The following is a 17,802-nucleotide window of genomic DNA, read 5'->3' on the forward strand; positions in this document are numbered from 1 at the left end:
TGCTTTGACTAGATGTACGAGATAATGCCTAATCACCCCAAGCAGCTTGGTAACATATGAAATTTGGTCACGGAGGATTTCAAAACGCTATCAGATGATTATGTAATAGTCTATACCATACGCAAGGTGGAGACCGTTATATTAATATCAGGGCCATCCGAGCGAGTCCAATTCAATTAGCATATAGCCGACGGTTAACATATGTTATGGCCAGGGTTCCGGAATATAGACTCTTCGGCCGATGAAGCTCTCGAATCTCCACAGCAACAATCGCTAGTCCTCCTAGTCTGATCCATTCGGACCGCCTCTCCCAAGGAACCATCCCCGGATGATTGTGCGTTTTGGTCCTAGGACTCATGAACTACGAGAAGCTGCTTAGTAGGCAGGAGGTGTATACCAGTCTTGCAAGCCTGGGGGCCTCCACTTGTCTTACTGTCATTACCACGATTGGGACGGTATCCTCGGGCCTCTATACCGTCCGCTTGTCCGAGCTCTGCGCCATTTCTCTAAAGAGATAAAGAACGAAAATCTCTCACTGCCATGGAGTACTATATATGTAGTGTGAGTTCTCAGGAAACTCGTTCTACATCTGGAGTTCACAATCACATCCACTCTTCTTTCCATTGACACCATGGCGCTCGTCACGCTCCTTGTCCTGTCTCTCGTTTCCCTCTTCTCCATCCTGGCTCATGCGCAGGATGAGTATTTCACCGTGGGCGACCTTAGCCAGTACACCACCAATGGAGTATGTTCCATCAGGTCCCACGCCGTTCTGCCACCCCATCTGACGCCTCTCTAGGTTCCTACCCCTGTCCTCACCGGGTCTGTGATTGAAATCACTGCGGTGGGTGACCCGACCGAGAATGGGCTTTTAGCATTCCTGTCTCCCGAGATGCAGGCCAGCCTCAAGTCCACCATGGATAGCGATTGCGCGGACATTGACTCCAAGTGCTACGAAGAGGTCATGGATGTCCTGGAGGGCTCGAACCGGATTCTCAAATCCCGCAGCCTGAGTCAACGTGCCCTAGAGCCACGCCAATTAGAGCTCCTGGGCGCGGGCGTGTTTGCGCTTATCGGCGTCTTATTCCCAATCTTCTATAAGGGGGACAAAGTGGTCCCGGTGCCCATCAAGATCCCTCCGGAGCAAATCGAGGACTCGTTCGACCTGGAAACCGCCACCGCCATCATCGTCGTCACGGAGGACGCTCAGCCAGCGCAAACCATCACGCAGCCTCCAGAGCAGGACAAGGCGACTGGGCTGCCGGCCACGATTACAACCTTTGCGAGTGCCGGTAGCGGTACCAGCGCGGGAGACGTGGGCATCCAGTTGGACTCGACCGTGGCGGCGCATCTCCAGGCGCTGCTTTCCGGCTCGGACAACAGCAATTGTGAGGTGGGCGCCAATTACTTCGCGTCCTCCCTCCAGACTCGCTCGCTGGACCTGACCAGCGTCATCTGTGGCGCCGAGAGCATCCTCGCCGACGGCATCGGCCGAGATGGGTATCCCAACTGGCTGCTCATGAACCAGGGAAGGTTTCCCTGGACCAATGCCGAGCTGGTGGCCGGTCTGAATACGGTGGTGCAATGGGCACTCACCCAGGCCAGTCACCTGAACCCGACTATCAGCGCCTCGCATCTCCATGGCATGGCTGTCGGGGCATTTGCCTTGTCGTGGGTCTACTTTACCAACGGGGCCATCACGACCAACAATGTCATCCCCTCGGCATCGCTCCAGGGGGGTCCTACCGCCACGGTGTGTCAATCGCAGACGGCGACCCAATGCGGCGTCGAGTGCGAGGTGCAGCCATGGGCCCCTCAATTCGCCTGCTCGACTGCCTGCTCGACCGTCACGTCTTGCGACGCGCAGGACGCGCTCACCACCACTCTCACGGCCACCATGACCGCTGTCGGCTCGGACCCGACAGGGAATTCGTCGGCGACGACTGGCCAAGGGCAGCAGATCGCCGTCGCCTCGTACATCAATCCGCTCAGTGACCCGGCCGCCTGGGATCGGCTGATCGCCTATGATGTGAAGAAAATGCCCATCCTGGTCGCCAACGTCGTGAACGGTCCGGATTCCGCCGTCGACACGAACTGGCAGGATGTGATCCAGCGAGCTTCGAATGCCGGCAAAACGGTCCTCGGCTATGTGCGAACCGGATATCTGGGCGTGAGTGACCAGAAATTCCAAACGCGGTTGGGCTCGGGCGATCTGGCGGATTGGACGGCTCAGATCGAGGAAGACGTGGATATGTGGTACTCGCTTTACGGCGACCACATCGGCGGCATCTTCTTCGACGAGGGTTGGCCCACCTGTGGCGACAACAATGAATACGCCGACCTGTACAAGTATATCAACGCCTATACCAAGCGTGCACACCCCGGCGCGCTGACCGTGCTGAACCCGGGGTCACCCATGGCCTCTTGCTTCGAGGATACCATGGATACGCTGTTGACGTTTGAGCTGAGCTACGATTCCTACGTCAACTCCTACACCCCGAATGATTGGACCCCCAAGGACCCCCGGAAACTCTGGCACATTGTCTACAACGTGCCGGAATCCGCGGTGAGCGAGGTCGTCAAGTTGGCTAACCAGCGCGGCGCGGGCTTTCTGCAGCTCACCGATGACACCTTGCCCAACCCGTACGACACCCTGCCGGCCGACTCCTACGTCCAGAGCATGATTGACGCCATCAGCGGTGGCTCCCCGCTGAACAACGACGCTGCATCCTGGCCGTCTGGCGACGCTGCAGACACGGTGACGGGACTGACGGTGGTGACCTCGGACTATACCTCTGCGAAATTATCCTGGGACGCAGCCTCGAATGCTCTTGGCTATCATGTGTATTCCGGCGATAGTCTGATTGCCAGCGTGCCCAGCTCCATGACCAGCATCACGATCGGCGGTCTCGCATCGGGAACCAGCTACACCATCTCGGTCAGTGCCGTGGGCGGCGGCGGCGACCTGGGTTCCTCTTCGAACCAAGTGACAGTGGCCACCGAATCGTTGCCCGATGGAAAAACCGTGATCAACTCCAAATCCACGCCCCGGGAGGGCTCGACCGTCATCGAAGCCGACGTGCTGGTGCCGTATTCGTTCGTGCGTCTCTACATCTGGGACTCGGTGGGATGCGACTTCGACGAGGATCCGGGATGGAGTGTCAACTTCTCCGTCGACGAATACGTCTGCACCCACTACATGGTCGAGGGCACGACGCTGTACAAATACAACGGGGTGCTGCCAGCGGGGTCGACCGCGCCTCCGTGGTCGTGGGCCGAGGTCAGCACCATCACGCTCGATATCAGTGGCTACACGTACACATGGACCTTGCCCCTGGGCACGTCCACCGTCGATACGAGCAAATTCGTGGTGCAGGCGCAGGGCTATAATCCCCTGACGAACGTCTTCGAGCCGGACGCGAGTTCCTATGACTGCAAGGGCTCATCCATGTGCACCACTCCAGCTCTGTTGAAGTGGTGTGACCACGCCGTGAATACCTTATATCGGGACGACGACCCCTTCTATCACTCAAGTGAAGTGATTGAGTGAGTGCCCCCCTCCCCCAGTCCCGCATTCCTATGTCTTAACCTCAACAATCACTTCTCCAACCTCATCCATCACTCTCCACACAATCACTGACCTACCTCTCAACACAGTGGCGACGTCTACAGCTCCCAGAGCGGAAACTGCTGGGGCGATCAAACCCGCGGCTGCGGTGTCTTCATCCAAGGTCAAAACTGCAGTATCAGCGGAAACGACCTATGGAATGACTACCAGAACATTCGCAACATTGGTGGCTGTAAGAAGTGTGGCTCGTTCCATCGAGATGACGGATGTCTGGTGACGATTAACTATGTCTATAATTGTGATAATCACTGATTGCGTTGGTGAGCGGCATTTACTCTGAGCGTTTATATACCTTTCTTTCTTTCTCTCTTTTGGGGTTTATTACAGCGCGGGGCGTTTCTGGCTGATTGTTGGGTGGTTTTCTGGGATAAGCATTTGCATGGCCATTTACGTCTGATATAGAACTTTAGACTTATCATGTTAATAGATTTAATTAATAATGAATGAGGCTCACCGAGGGGCCATAGATACAACACCATCTATACCACACTCCCAGTATTCCACGAACGTATGGTCGGCCATGATTTGATTTTTTGATTTGGGAGTTGAGAGGGATAGAGAATGAGGAAGCAGGGTTTATATAGGCATAGGGTCGAGGGACTGGGTTAGGGCTACGGGCCCACGGGCCCGAATCTCCGTCCGGCCGTCCAGCATATGGCACTGTATATTCAGTCTCACTTTGCACTTGGCAGCGTTTGTCAATTGGGAAGTTAATTGGAAACAACATTTTAAATCAAGACTTTCAATTAATAAAACATCCACCTGTTCCGTCCTCTGGTCCAGCTGTCGCCTTCCTAGCCAATTACCGACAACTGGTGAGTTCATGTGCATCGCTCGAATACTGACCAAGTCACCTTAGCACATTATACAGTGCACCCAGTGCCTGACATCCTGAATTCTTCTTTCACTTACCAGTCCAATCGCACCTTCTTTCCGAACCCTGCGGTAAATGCAAACCGGTTGTCATGATATAAGGCTGGTCTCAATATCTTCGGTAGGAGCGTGTTGGGTAGGATAGAAGTTGGGCTAGCTAGGATATCTTGTTTGAAAAGAGTTATGGCTATAAACCTCATCAGATAGAGCCCTAGTGAGTAGAAAGACCATTTTATAAATTTGAACCAGTTGTACTAGAATACAACTCAAGTTAGGTTTGCGGTTACTTTATGTATAGTAGGGAGTCGTTTCTGGAATATATTTCTGATGAGATGGGTTGGCTTTTAGTGGAAGAAGTAGAGATCGGCGATGCTAGGACAACCGGAAATACATTTTGTACACTGGTCTATTTAAGATGGTGTGATATTAATAAAGGAGGCGATTACGAAGACTGAAAAAATAGGAAATGAATATACGTAGAGTTCATCGCATATAGCCAGCAAATCACAGTAGCAATTATCTATATAGACGCTATGACTCCTCATCAAACCGATCCCATAGGAACGGCTGTCCCGTCACCTAATCATTCAGAATATCCGTTGCATACAACGATGTCACGCGAGTCATATCATCAATTTCAAACATATCTTGGAAAGTGTCCGGATGAAAGAGGGGTGTAGTTTCAGATTGATCGGAGAGTTTGAGTGAATCATCCTCCTGGTTATACGTCCCGATCGACAAGCGCGACTGGTCTAGTCTCTCGGCGATTTGTGTAAAAGTAGCGCAGATTTGATACAGATGTTCTGAACCCTGAGAAGCCTTTCGGAAATTCTCGAAAGTGGTAAGGACTTTGGCAAGCAGTGTGACGCTCTCGGTGTCTTTGGCGGAGATGGCGTGGAGGAAGTTGACGAGGAATGGGGTGAAGGATGAAAATAGAAGAATCCTGGTATATTAGCGGGGCTATTGAATCGATAGGAAGGCAGTACCAATGGAAATATTCGCCGTCGGAAAGGATATTCGACTTTTGATATTGGGGAAAGCAGTTGAGATGAGCGAGCAGGCTATTTCGGGCTGCGTTGAAGCATGGAGAGCTGATCTGGAGTCCTGGTCCGGTGGATGAAGCTGCGTGGTAAAGTAGTGTCAAGGTTGAATAGTATGAAATGTCCCAGTTTCCTCTGGACATGTTGAAGACCTGGGGAGCATTGACTCCGTCTGAGTTAATCTGCAATGGTCAGTTTATATTTGCAGAAGTGGGGCTGTCTCACCTGTTTAAATTCCAAGTGCCATTGCTCCATAGCAGATGCAAGGTCACTAATCAGATGCGCTCGCTCCGATGGGGCCTTGATTAATGTACCAGGGGAGTAGAGCCCGGTGAAGATCCAATCCTGAAACTCCGCCATTTTGACCCCCATGATAAAAGATTCATCCCATGGTCGCAGAGCCGGGTCCATCGATATTGCAGAATGTTTTCAAAGCTTGGAACAGCCAGTACATCATACGTTTCAATCGCTGCGATGAAGATTTGCTCGCAATGAACCAGCTGGGCAGTGAGATCAAATTTCTGACAGAGCTCATCTTTCATCGCGATGAGCTCTTTCAAAACAAAGAATAAGATTCCATGCATGCTAGCAACTTGGCCAACAGAGGCGCGACCCGTTATGGAATAGACGCTTCAGATCATTAATTGCATATGAACAAAGGAAGATAGGACGACGAGCTGTTTATCGTAAGCAGGGGTTGCCTCGAGTGGAGGTACAAACCTTTCATTCTTCGTAGAATACTGGTCACCAGTGCAGCTGGAAGCGGTTTCACTGGTGGTACAAATTGACCAGTTGACTTGCTAAAATGGGAGTTCTTGGACAACTCGTCGGAGTCGTTGAGAATCTTTCGTAGATGGCCAAAGGAATGTTCGATAGCTGAACCATGGCCTCCAGCGGAGAGAGCAGCGACTTGGGCAGTTTTACTCGCTTGGAGCGACTGGCTCATGAATGAAGAGTCTCCAAGGTGACCTTCACTAGACTCAGCCGAGGTACGTTGATTTGGAACATTCTCGACTGGGATTGGGTGTCGACAAGTCAGATTGGATACTCGGCAGTTCGAACACGGTATGGTACGGTCACAGCGGATCTTTGAAGGTTTATATTAGCCTATATCATGGTTTCATGCTCTATCGGACACGTACTTTGCGTCGTTTACATCCCTCGCACTAATGTTGTTAGCCATGCAGAGATAGTATGAATAGTATGTATCGGACTCACCGCTCTTGGAACTAATGCAAGGCGGCGCTGCCTTTCCTGGATAGTCTCTTCGCCCAGTGCTGACATGATAGGTTTGGTAGAGATGTGATGAAAGTGTGTTAGAAATTGGAAAGTTGGAAGAGATTTGGCCGAGGCATCCACCTGGTACGGCCAACAGAGTTCACTTTATGAATCAATCTATCGTTGTTGGTCAATGGTGACGAGACTATTTATAGATTGATTAGTCGTGGTGGTTGATTTTTATATCGGGCCCGTGCATCCGAACGGCCGACATCTAAGTGTTATATTTGAAGGTTGTCGGGAGAAGTAGACTGTTTAGTGAAGTAGATTTTTCAGTGAAGTACCCAGCCACCCCATTCGTTTCTCTATCCCTGCAACAGGTCGGTCAGTATCTCTACTTTGATTTCTATTTTGATCAGGTGTGGTCACTAACGTCTTTAATTTAGCTACCATCTGGGTATGTCTGATCTTCCAAACTCTTTCTTTCATAATGATCTGATTGGCAATAGTGTCAATATCTCGAACGAATGCATCGGCGCATTCAGAGAGAGCTTCTTTACAAAAAAGGGGCAAATAAACCCGCTTTTGTCATCTACAGGATCGCCGACGACGAGCAGTCCATCAGCGTAGAGGAGAGCTCTACGAACAAGAACTACGAAGCATTCCTTCAGAAACTTACATCAGCACAAGACCATGATGAAAACCGTGCACCTCGTTATGCGGTATACGATGTGGAATATGACTTGAATGAGGATGGGAGAAGGTATGAAGTACCTAGAAGTACTGAATCTTTTGCTAAGTCTCCAGAACAACAACCGTCTTTATCAGCTGGATGCCGGATGCGACACCTACCCGGGTAGGTCTGCTCATCTAGGGTATCTAACTGTGCTAGCTTCGTATGCTGTATGCTTCTACCAAAGAGCAGCTTCGAAAAGCGCTTGATGTCAAAGTTTCGATTCACGCGGATGATTTGCACGATATCGAATGGAAGACCGTATTGAGTGAGGCTAGTGGTGGACGACTCTAGACAATGGTTACATTATCACGGTGATTACCGACTTGGCAGGATTATATCACGATGGACTTGTTTGCCAATAGGATCATCTGAGGCGGGTCGACTGAGGCGATCGTGGTTGAAACGTGTAATATGCAAGATTCTTGAAATGTGGCAAGAGTTGATACGATGAATTGAATTAGGTTTCCCAGATGGCAAGGGGTAGGCGGTTATTTGCATATTGAGCCGAGGTTGATTATATTGCCCCTTACCTCGGTTCTCTAGCTACTTGTTTAAATACCACTACATCAGCTGATAACTCCACCAATAACTCCTCCATTTCTAACAAATACCATTGCACCCAGAGTGAAATATCTCACGTCAATAATTATATGGAAGATGGCTCGACTACCCTACCCCAACTACCACACACCCCTGTCCAAAACACATCCCACCCTCAACATCATCAAACTCCTATCCCACAGCACCGCCACGATCAACCACTGGACAGCGCTCGGAAATGCCCAATTCAAAGACCTATCTCTCTCTCCCAGAGACCGCGAGCTCGTCATCCTGTTGACCACATCCAAATTCCACTCAACCTTTGAATGGACCCATCATCTTCCCGTATCACGCAAAGCCGGCGTAACCGAGAAGCAGCAATCCGCGCTGGAGACATCTGCCAAGGAAAAGAATTACTTTATCAGCGGGAAATATGACCCCGAGGCGGGATTCAGCGCGAAAGATATGATCCTGCTGACGTTTGTGGAGACGATTATCCAACAGCCGAATGTCAGTGATGAGTTGTGGGAGCGTGTGAAGAGTGAGTTTTCGGATAGGGAGATTGTAGAGATTATTTCTCTTCAGGTAGGTGTGTCCCAGTGGGATTTGGAATCGAGGTCTAACGGGGTTCTAGGGGTTTTATTACTCGTTTTCGCGCTTGGCGACTGTTCTACGATGTGATTTTGATGAGTGGGCGAAACCTAAATTGTGATGGTTCTTTCTCAGGATGGGTTGCTTTCCAATGTGACTGGTATAGACGGTTGTTTTAGCTGAGTTCTGTATTGATGAGCTCAATCAACTGTTATGAAATACTTAGTTACCTTGCTACTAGTATTTCCATATCGTGGTAGAAATATACAGTATGGATGGACATATCACTTCATTCAACAGGTAGCAAAAACCATATAGTTAGGGCATAGTTGCTTGGCCAGTTGGCCCGCTCAAGACCAATCTAAACGACAATTTATATTGGCAGTCTACCCTCACCATATATGAACTACCGTAATGTAGCTAGAATATATAAATCTGCTAGATTTGTAATGAAACATCTAATACTCCTCATACATCACCATCCTAGTGGAAACACCTCCAATAGCTTCGAGGCTTAGCAACCGCTCATGTAGCCATTCTACAAGCATCTACCATCAAGTTGGCCGGATGGTGTAGTTGGTTATCACGTATCGTTAACACCGATAAGGTCCTGGGATCGAGCCCCAGTCTGGTCAAACCTTTTGTCCTGTCTTTTTTATTACCTAACCTAGTATTCCCTGCATAGTGGATTCTTTATCCACTTTTGGTGAGTTGGTGGGTCAACTTAAGGTTTGATATCTGCGGGTCAGATTAGGCTTTTTGGCTTTTGTGGTTCAGTCCACCAGCCCACCGCGACGTGGACGTACCCATGGTGTGGTGGATCTGAGCTCACTGCGGACTACTGTGGGCTAGACCCATAGATCCATGGCCCCGGTGAGCCATCGACCCATCGACCCGCTGTGGATTCAAATTTGGAGGAGTGGATACCATGACCCGACCCAAGACAGCCCACCGTGTTGGAGATACTCCACTGATCAGTGGAGTTAGCTATCAATACTAGTCAATACAATGTACCCGCAGCCAGCGGTACTATAGCGGGTCCCGCCCGCTGCCTGAGACAACGGACTCCGCTTGTCCGCGTCCTTGGCATCTGGGTCAACCCGCCGCAGACCCGCAACACTAACAGCTGCACTACGGCCCCATCCGCCCCCGCTCCAACTTTCCTCCCTTGGCAACCCACTGTCACGATCCTTCCTAAGTGCGCTTTTAGAGGGGATCGTACCAGGCTCCAGCTGCTACTAACTAGGCTATCTGGCAAAAGACTAGGATTCTCAGCCACTCGGCTTAGAACGCGCATCTCTTATAAACCCCATTCACGGGAGGTGAGTCATGTGAAGGGCCCCAAGCCTCACCCACGAGCCCTATTTATAGTTAAATTATGCTGAACCTTAGGGGGTTGATACAGATATATCGCTGAGACAACTGTGTGGCCCTATATTCTGGTGTCATTTAGGTTGGAACTAGTGGGAATATCTGAGTATCAGTTGCTGCCTCAAACCTACTGGGCCATTAGTGAGGCAGATAGGTTCGCGATGATTCGATGATGTGCCAAGTGTCTTTTGGCAAGTCTGGGATGATACATTAAATTTGCTTTTGAGCCAGAGAGGCATCTCACCTGAACGAGATAGACAGTGAATGAAATAAAGAAAGGTGGGGACACAGGCTGCAATCTGCATTAGTGCCTTCACTCCACCCTATAAATCCATACACCAGTTTCAGTCTACACTCTCATATCTCTCAAGTCATGGAGTTTCCCAACATATCTCACCCCACAATCCACTCTAATCTAAGAACCACAGCATCAGCCGAGCCATCTGCACCCACCTGCCCACCACCACCCCAGCCTGCTAACCCTCCACCGTCTCTCGTGCTGGAACTACCAACTGTAAACATCCACCCTGCCAAACTCTCCCTGCCGATCCCACCAGCATCTACACCCTCACCACCATCACCACCATCACCACGGCTGCGCCATCCTCATCAACCACGCCGGAATCTACCATCTCAAGAAGATCTCACCCCCGCACAACGCGAAACCCTCACCGTTACTACCACAGCAGTTTACACGTAACTCCACTCGAGAAGTGAGCGAGACTGACTAATACCAAGCCCTCCTACCCATTTCGTCCTAATAGCCGTATCATCAATATCTTCTCACCGGACAACTACAATATTTCCATCCCCGTCTACACCAGCGATCTCTGCTTCCCGATCTGACGTTGGAATTGGACGCATTGTGGGGATATACCGTTGCCTATTCCTCGCCCAGAGAACCATCTACTAAACTATGCTGTAGAGTGCTGTCTCCAATCGGCACGGTAGCAGCTGGCACCGCAGCTGGCCTCCACTTACTTCATAAGTAAAGCGGCCTTGAATGCTGCGACGCGCATCCTTAGCTTGTGAGAATCCCCATCTGTTGCTTGATTGTTGCTGTCCCGGTGGGTGGATACGAAGCGGGGGGGGGGGGGTCTGGTTGGGAGGTCCTGAAGACGGTGGGTGTGTGTATTGATCTTTATGTTGCTGCTACTGATGATGAGGATAATGTGTGGGGGCTGGGGCTGACAATGGTTCGTGTAGAGGAGGGGGCTAGGATCCGATCTGGCTGGGGTTTGGGAGATTGGCGCGGGTTAGTGGTGGTATTGGGCTAGGGTTGGTGGCGGGAGGGGAGAGGGAGGGTGAGGGAGTGGTAGGGTTCTACCTTGGGATTAACCCTTTTTTGTATAGGGTTAAGGTATGTGAGTCGTTAGCGGTTCTAAGTATTGGGTTGTGTACGCAGTACTACTCCACCCGGCTGTCAGGCTGGAATCCATGACCCATAGGCAAGAACCAACCATTTACAATTGAATCTGTGTCCTGAGCTAGGAGGGATCGCCATGCAGATCATGCGGAAAGATGTCTCCGAAGCACATTTCGATTTCTAATCATGGAGATTGCTCGGTATATATATGAATATCGGCGAGGGGAATGTGTAGTTGCACTCGAGTTCTGATCATTAGGGTTATGGCTGACTTGCAAGATTCGCAGAAGAGTGCTGCTGAGGGGGATGGCCTGTTTGGCGAAGAGGGACGTATTGTTGGGGTTAAGGTATTGCTTGAGGGATTTTAGACGCTCTATACTGACTTATGAATCTAGTGGTTTGTCTTCGTACTCAGTACTCTGACGGCGATCTTTGTCTATTCGCTTGACAATACTATCGTGGCGAACATTGCACCGGTACACCTCCCCTTGACCAACCCAGCTAGTTCTAACTCATGTACAGACCATCGTCAACCAGTTCAATGCGGTAGAGGATCTACCGTGGTTATCAGTCGGGTATGCTCTCTCGGCAAGCTCTACACCATGTTCGATGCCAAATGGGTGTACATCATCTCCTTCGTCACAAAGAGCCCGTCCTCCTCTTCATCGCCTGTGCCGCCGTCGGTGCCGTCTCCTATATCACCGTCTACTACATTCCTATTTACTTCCAATTTACTCAAGGCGACGATGCCATTCACTCTGCTGTTCGACTCTTACCTTTCATTTTCCTCCTCATTACCACTATCCCTGCCAGTGGCGCCGCCATGTCTCGACTCGGATACTATAAACCGTGGTATCTCGCTGGGAGTATCATAGCCCTAATTCCGGCTATTCTTATGGGTAGCCTCCCCTCCTTTCAACCCAGGTCATCACCCCCCCACACCTCCGCCAAAACCATCTACGGCCTCGAAATCCTCCTCGGTCTCGGCGCCGGAGCATACACCCAGGACTCTTTCGCCGTGATCCAAGCCGTGATTCCTCCGCCCGAAGCATCCAACGGTCTAACACTCATGCTTCTAGGTTTGTACCCCCAATATCCACCCACAACACCTCATTCACCGTTAACTGATGGTATACAGCACAGTTAAGCGGCATGACCCTCGGCCTCTCCCTCAGCGGCGCCATCTTCGTTAATAGAGTCTAAAGCCACCTGTCCGCTCTTCTTCCGGGGATTCCTCGTTCGGAAGTGCGACAGATTGTCTCGGGGACGAGTAGTCATGTTCTGGCCTCACTATCGGACATATTGCGGGCACAAGTGTTGGGGGTGATTTGTTTCAGCCTGACAAAATACGTTCGTTTGTGTTGCTGTGGGCGCGGGGGTGAGTTTGGTTTGTGCGGTGGGGATGGCGGTACGTATACCCTAGTCCTTGTTGAATGGAAAGGGTAGTATGGAGGGTGCTGATTTGAATATAGAATCGGAGAGCGAATGTGCGTGCTGCGGCGGGTGGAGTGTGATTGATAGTCCTTGGGGTTGTTGATTTTCGGGTTGAATGGTCGAGATGGATTTATTATTCATATGCTTCAGAGGAGGTCTATAGTATCACTTACACCATGTTATATATCTACATAGGTTTAATACATTCCTTCTGCATGCATGTCAAACTTATATGAAGGCTCCCTCACTCAGCAAAGACAATGCATTCTATCCAAGATGTAAAACTTCACCACTCGATATAACCATCCTCTTACAGAAAGAAGACGCCACAATCGCTATTAACTTCCTACCATAGACATGATCATCAGTAGACACCATCAATCGTGTTCGCATCACCCTCGGCGGATCCAGACACCACTGGCAGCCAAACTATCCATCGTAGGACTCCCGTGTACTCTCTCCGAAATACCCGGCTGGATGGACGGTTTTGATCTGATCATCCCAGTGCGGCGCTATATCATTTGTAATATGAAGACTAGTGAATCTTGGACAGTGATATATCCCCGTCATTCATTACATATATTATCTCATCTTACGCTTCTGGACATGGTGGGAATTGGCAATTATATAGTCGCATCGCCATGGTGGGTATAAGATATCTACGCAGTCCACAGACTCAACTCCTCCGTTTCACAGCGATGTCCTGCCCTTTTGTATATATCAACCTACGGGCTTGATTGTATTATTCCGGTGAGGTTTCTCTTGAGCTGTTATATCTTTGGTGTTGATATAATATGGATCGTGAGTGAGATGATTATGTGGCTAAGATTACAGCGCCTATCTATTTAGATTTCATGATGGAAACACCCTATTAGATCACGTTTAATTCACGACGAATGAACCTTGAACCCCCCAGACTCCCCCCAGACTTATCATCCACGGATCACGACGATCATACTCCTCCACAGCCCATACTTGGCTGCACATTTCTTCATCGAAACAGCTGCATGGTCATGCCGGTTGCGAGAATCGTCTCGTTCAAGTAACGATGCTATCTGATCTTAGAGTACTAAGACGTCCAGGTGTACACCATGCGCTCCCTGCCGGCGCCGAGATGTATTAGTAGCCATCGGCATGGTAGGGATTGGATAGACTTACCGGAGTCAAGGAGTAGAGAACGATGGGTTGCTGTCCATGCTCTGGCACGAGACGGGATGTCTTATCATGGACAAACTCAGATGGAACCGTTGCCCTGGGTCTGGTAGAGTTGGATTTTTTGACGATGGGGGCGTAGCGTACCGACAGGATGCGAGGAAGAGTATGATGCAGGACTTTAACGCTGGACCACCCTGTCTTTGGCCAATACCGTGGATCAGACACTGTGACGACCGAGGATAATCAGTGAGAAAGCAAACCTGAACCTTTCTACACGAATGCTAGGATGCAGGAGCTACATTTGATTCTGCAGTATGCACCGGATGTTCCTCGATACAACCGGACTTTCTCGGTCGATAGTGCAGGCAGAAGGTTTCTGTGCTCGATCATATCCCTTACTCCCACTTCTTACACCCGATTCGCCACCGTTTTTGGTCTTTGTCTTATGGAGACATCCATATCATGCTTGAAGCATCCCGTGAGCGTATGGAGCCCTAATGACCATTTCAGTCTGGCGTAGTATGGTCATCTGAGCGCCCAGCCATGGAAATTTCGAATTGACGAAATTTCCCTCCAAACATTCATCCAATGTAAGAGTGTTCCTGGGCTAGATGAAATAATAGGATCCGAAGGGTGCTCTGTTGTTCATTCGAGATGGATAGTGTTACTCTGGGTTGGTTGTGATGGGTCAAGAAGTAGGGAAACAGAAGGATGGGAATATAGTCTATGGGATAGAATTCGATAGAAGAAGAGATAGACAGTTGTTGTGAGTAGTAAAATCTGATGCATTATATTCAGTGGCACGATGTAACCCAGGGGTGCTATGAATAATCGTAGAATTGCCAGATTGGCGATGAAAGACCGGACTTAGAGCACATCTTACGTACAGCTCATTAGTAGGTTATCTGTACCAGAAAATATCATTCCTCCTATGTTAGCTGTATAAATTGAATGGTCATGCGGAACTACATCTACAAGACAATTCTTTAATGTCAAGTATATCCAAAGCACGATCTATCAAACCACCCCCTTTGGTCCCAACTCGCATCTTTCCACGCACTTTCACAATTCCACTGAGCAGAATATTGCTCATTTACCACCCTTTTGCTCCTCCCTCTCCGTTCTCAAACACTCCCTACCCAAGAGAACAAGCCAAATAGCCAAAAAGAAAAAGCCCGAACCGGACCTCTGGCATTCCATCCCAAAGCGAGAATCATACCTTCTTGAAGTTAGCATCGGAACAGACACAAGTATGGCTTACCACTAGACCACCTGGGCGATTGTTCTTATGTGATTTTGGGGTATTTGGGCTTTTTTTGGAGAATGTTCGGGAAGTTTTCATTGGGGGCCAATAAGGGTGGATATTGGGTTGACGGGATGGGAGATGCATGGGGGATTTCGAACAGAGGAGCAGTGGTGTTGAAAAGAGGTGGCTATTTAAGAAGGGGGTGGGTGATGCTGGCAGTGAGTAGAGGAGGGAGTCTGTCATGGTGAATCAGGTTGTTGTGAAACTGTAAGCCCGGCGGGGGTCGGTCCAATTTAAGGCTCTATATAGTGATTTCATGCAGAATATTATATCTATAAATTCTATTCAAGCAAAGTAGTAGATATATCCACCCCCATTTTTAGAAGGATTGTAGTAGTCGTTCATGGTTAAAATAATAATACTATTAGTCCTCACCTACAGTGATAGCAACATTCATTAAATAATACACAGTCCCCACAGAGCCTTTGCATGGCTACTTGGTCAATCTCCATACATACTAATCCTGATCATCTACTGAAGAAAGTATCCTCCAGCTACCAAGAGCATATCAACAATCAACAGTCTTAAAACCAAGCGATTCTTATCCACTTCACGAGGAATCAAATCTATCCTCATACCGCCGAGGTTAAAGACAAGGACCTTAAGAAATTATACTAACACAGAATCATCGAGGTTCATCATCATTGATGACTTTATCAAACAGTGATGATTTGTGTGACAGGTGGATAATGCCCATGGCTAGGTGCAGATACACGAGGCCCCGTGGCGTGTTAAGAAACGTGGGTTAGACGAAGAAAGAGAGCGAAGAGTACAATGGCTTGTGCTTCAAAATGTAGATTGATGTCGTAGAGTCATATTAGCGAGGGTTAGGTGTATGATGATGTGGAAGATCCTAACGCCCCATGGACATGATTCGTTCATCAACACAGTTATCTTACCCCGGAGGAGGCCCAACCCTTAAGACTTGTTATCACTTTATAGGATGCAAGATTCAAGCTTCCTCATTAGCTCATTTAGATGCTTTAATATGATATAAATATTGCCTACTCACTACTTCAACCAAACAAGATTGAGAGCGGGAATGGGGACTTAGGAAGAAATAACTAAAACTCTCCTAATATAGCTTCACACCGTAAGTCTGGACTCGAACTTTATGTAGATTCAGACTATAAATCTATATCAAGTACTACATTCAAGTGTTTGTAGAGCTTCCCAAGAGATACTTAACAAGCCTTTTGGGAGGACTTGATGAGCTCTTAGAAGTCCAAGAGTACTTGATGAGACTGTAAGACCCCTTGTAGTCTTTTGAAAGTCTTCAATGAATACTTTAAGATATGTGGTGAGATATTGCGAGGATGCTTCGTGCATTGAACTGGGTGACTGTAGAGCTGCAGGTCGTGACCTAGTATTTATTAAGCACTATCTAGTTCTCGTGTCTTCCATATCCTTTCATCGGATTCTCTTTTATGACCTATGATTTACGCAGATAGCCATGCAGACAGCCAGGCATAAAGTACATATACATTGTAGAACCAGTCCGCGAAATCTCGAGCATAGCTTGAAAATTAGTAAACGAGTGTACTCCGTAATGCACCAATTATCCGCGGAATAGAGGGTGGATACATCGCAGCACGGGAAGACCGGAGCGTCGGATAGCATCAAGCGCTAAATGACAAGGCATCTTACTGACTCAGTCAGTAGTCTAAGGGCCTCACTGACTCGGTTTCTGGGCTGCGGCGGTCTCCTCGCCATATCATGAATAAGATGGCCTGTGGATCCAGCTGCTGTCTGACTGGATTTAGTGGGGAGTGGAGATTAATTGGCGGTAGGTGGCATCTCTTCTCGAAAGAATGTCATCACGGAGCTGTGTCCGTCGGTCGGACATGATGACAATAGATGCCAATAGAAAGTTTCGCTCGAAAGAGTCTCGATGCTCCACCTCTGTTGTATATGGCCAGGCTAGAGACTGTGAATCATGTTTTTGCGCTGTGGTTCAGTGGGGTAAAGAGATCACTTGTCCAACCGATCACATATTGTCGCTGTCACATCAGTTAGCAGTCAGCCCATCTCCCAGGTGCGACAAGTACAAAGAAATAATCCCGATAACCGGAATGACTTCAACACCATGGCATACTCAACTCAACCGCCAGACTGTCCCGAGAAAGAATCACATCATGCAGGTGAAGGAACTATTGCCCGGCTAATGCACAAACAAATCCCTCAGCCCGTTCGGCGGTAAATTCACAGGCCATGTGGAAGTGATGAAGCGGTGATGCAAGGCTGCTGCATCTGTCACGTCCGTCGGCTATGGGTTAAGAGGCATCATCCACGACTGCCAGCACATAGGGCACACTCCGTCCAATCCCGCCGAGGCGCGATCACACGCACGGCTGCCCACGCCGGCTGCCTTGGGCGGGGTAATGGAACTATCACCACGCCATTCTGGAAGCCGCCTCTCAGGAGGGGGAATCTACCGCCGTGCGTCTGCAGGATATCAATAGTTCCTGCACGGTCTTATCAGTGGGACAGCTGAGCATGGCTCGGGGGTTAATGGTGCGTGATTTTGGAGCGGGGGGGTGGGGG

At 49.2% G+C, this 17,802-nt stretch overlaps 5 protein-coding genes and 1 non-coding gene across 6 annotated transcripts; 5 read left to right on the forward strand and 1 right to left on the reverse strand.

Moving 5' to 3' along the window:
- Positions 1 to 631: 631 nt before the first annotated feature.
- BO80DRAFT_472333 (uncharacterized protein) lies at positions 632 to 4,013 on the forward strand (the record flags this gene model as incomplete). The annotated part of the gene is made up of 3 exons (XM_025723136.1): positions 632 to 745; positions 800 to 3,546; positions 3,658 to 4,013. The coding sequence occupies 3 exons, from the start codon at positions 632 to 634 to the stop codon at positions 3,878 to 3,880; spliced, it is 3,084 nt and encodes a 1,027-aa protein (XP_025576663.1). The 3' UTR covers positions 3,881 to 4,013.
- A 1,067-nt stretch (positions 4,014 to 5,080) lies between these two features.
- On the reverse strand, positions 5,081 to 5,913 carry BO80DRAFT_443646 (fungal specific transcription factor domain-containing protein; the record flags this gene model as incomplete). Its single annotated transcript, XM_025721371.1, has 3 exons — positions 5,081 to 5,444; positions 5,488 to 5,723; positions 5,767 to 5,913. The coding sequence occupies 3 exons, from the start codon at positions 5,911 to 5,913 to the stop codon at positions 5,081 to 5,083; spliced, it is 747 nt and encodes a 248-aa protein (XP_025576664.1).
- A 1,373-nt stretch (positions 5,914 to 7,286) lies between these two features.
- On the forward strand, positions 7,287 to 7,786 carry BO80DRAFT_443647 (actin-binding ADF family protein; the record flags this gene model as incomplete). Its single annotated transcript, XM_025721372.1, has 3 exons — positions 7,287 to 7,522; positions 7,567 to 7,615; positions 7,652 to 7,786. 3 exons carry the CDS (start codon positions 7,287 to 7,289, stop codon positions 7,784 to 7,786), a joined length of 420 nt encoding a protein of 139 aa, XP_025576665.1.
- Positions 7,787 to 8,095: 309 nt separating this feature from the next.
- On the forward strand, positions 8,096 to 8,907 carry BO80DRAFT_423756 (carboxymuconolactone decarboxylase family protein). Its single transcript, XM_025719124.1, has 2 exons — positions 8,096 to 8,620; positions 8,670 to 8,907. Exons 1-2 carry the CDS (start codon positions 8,153 to 8,155, stop codon positions 8,745 to 8,747), a joined length of 546 nt encoding a protein of 181 aa, XP_025576666.1. The 5' UTR covers positions 8,096 to 8,152; the 3' UTR covers positions 8,748 to 8,907.
- Positions 8,908 to 9,187: 280 nt separating this feature from the next.
- BO80DRAFT_t125 lies at positions 9,188 to 9,261 on the forward strand. Its single transcript has one exon. It is a non-coding gene; the product is annotated as a tRNA-Val (tRNA).
- A 2,718-nt stretch (positions 9,262 to 11,979) lies between these two features.
- BO80DRAFT_443649 (uncharacterized protein) lies at positions 11,980 to 12,566 on the forward strand (the record flags this gene model as incomplete). The annotated part of the gene is made up of 2 exons (XM_025721373.1): positions 11,980 to 12,442; positions 12,502 to 12,566. 2 exons carry the CDS (start codon positions 11,980 to 11,982, stop codon positions 12,564 to 12,566), a joined length of 528 nt encoding a protein of 175 aa, XP_025576667.1.
- Positions 12,567 to 17,802: the final 5,236 nt, after the last annotated feature.

The sequence above is a fragment of the Aspergillus ibericus genome (genome assembly GCF_003184845.1).
Source record: "Aspergillus ibericus CBS 121593 unplaced genomic scaffold BO80scaffold_13, whole genome shotgun sequence".
Classification (NCBI taxonomy): domain Eukaryota; kingdom Fungi; phylum Ascomycota; class Eurotiomycetes; order Eurotiales; family Aspergillaceae; genus Aspergillus; species Aspergillus ibericus.

Excerpts from the sequence above, each read along its gene's own strand:
- BO80DRAFT_423756 (XM_025719124.1), top strand. The coding sequence starts at position 8,153 with ATGGCTCGACTACCCTACCCCAACTACCACACACCCCTGTCCAAAACA. Across the intron at positions 8,621-8,669 it reads TAGAGATTATTTCTCTTCAG|GGGTTTTATTACTCGTTTTC; the intron begins GTAGGTGTGTCC and ends ACGGGGTTCTAG.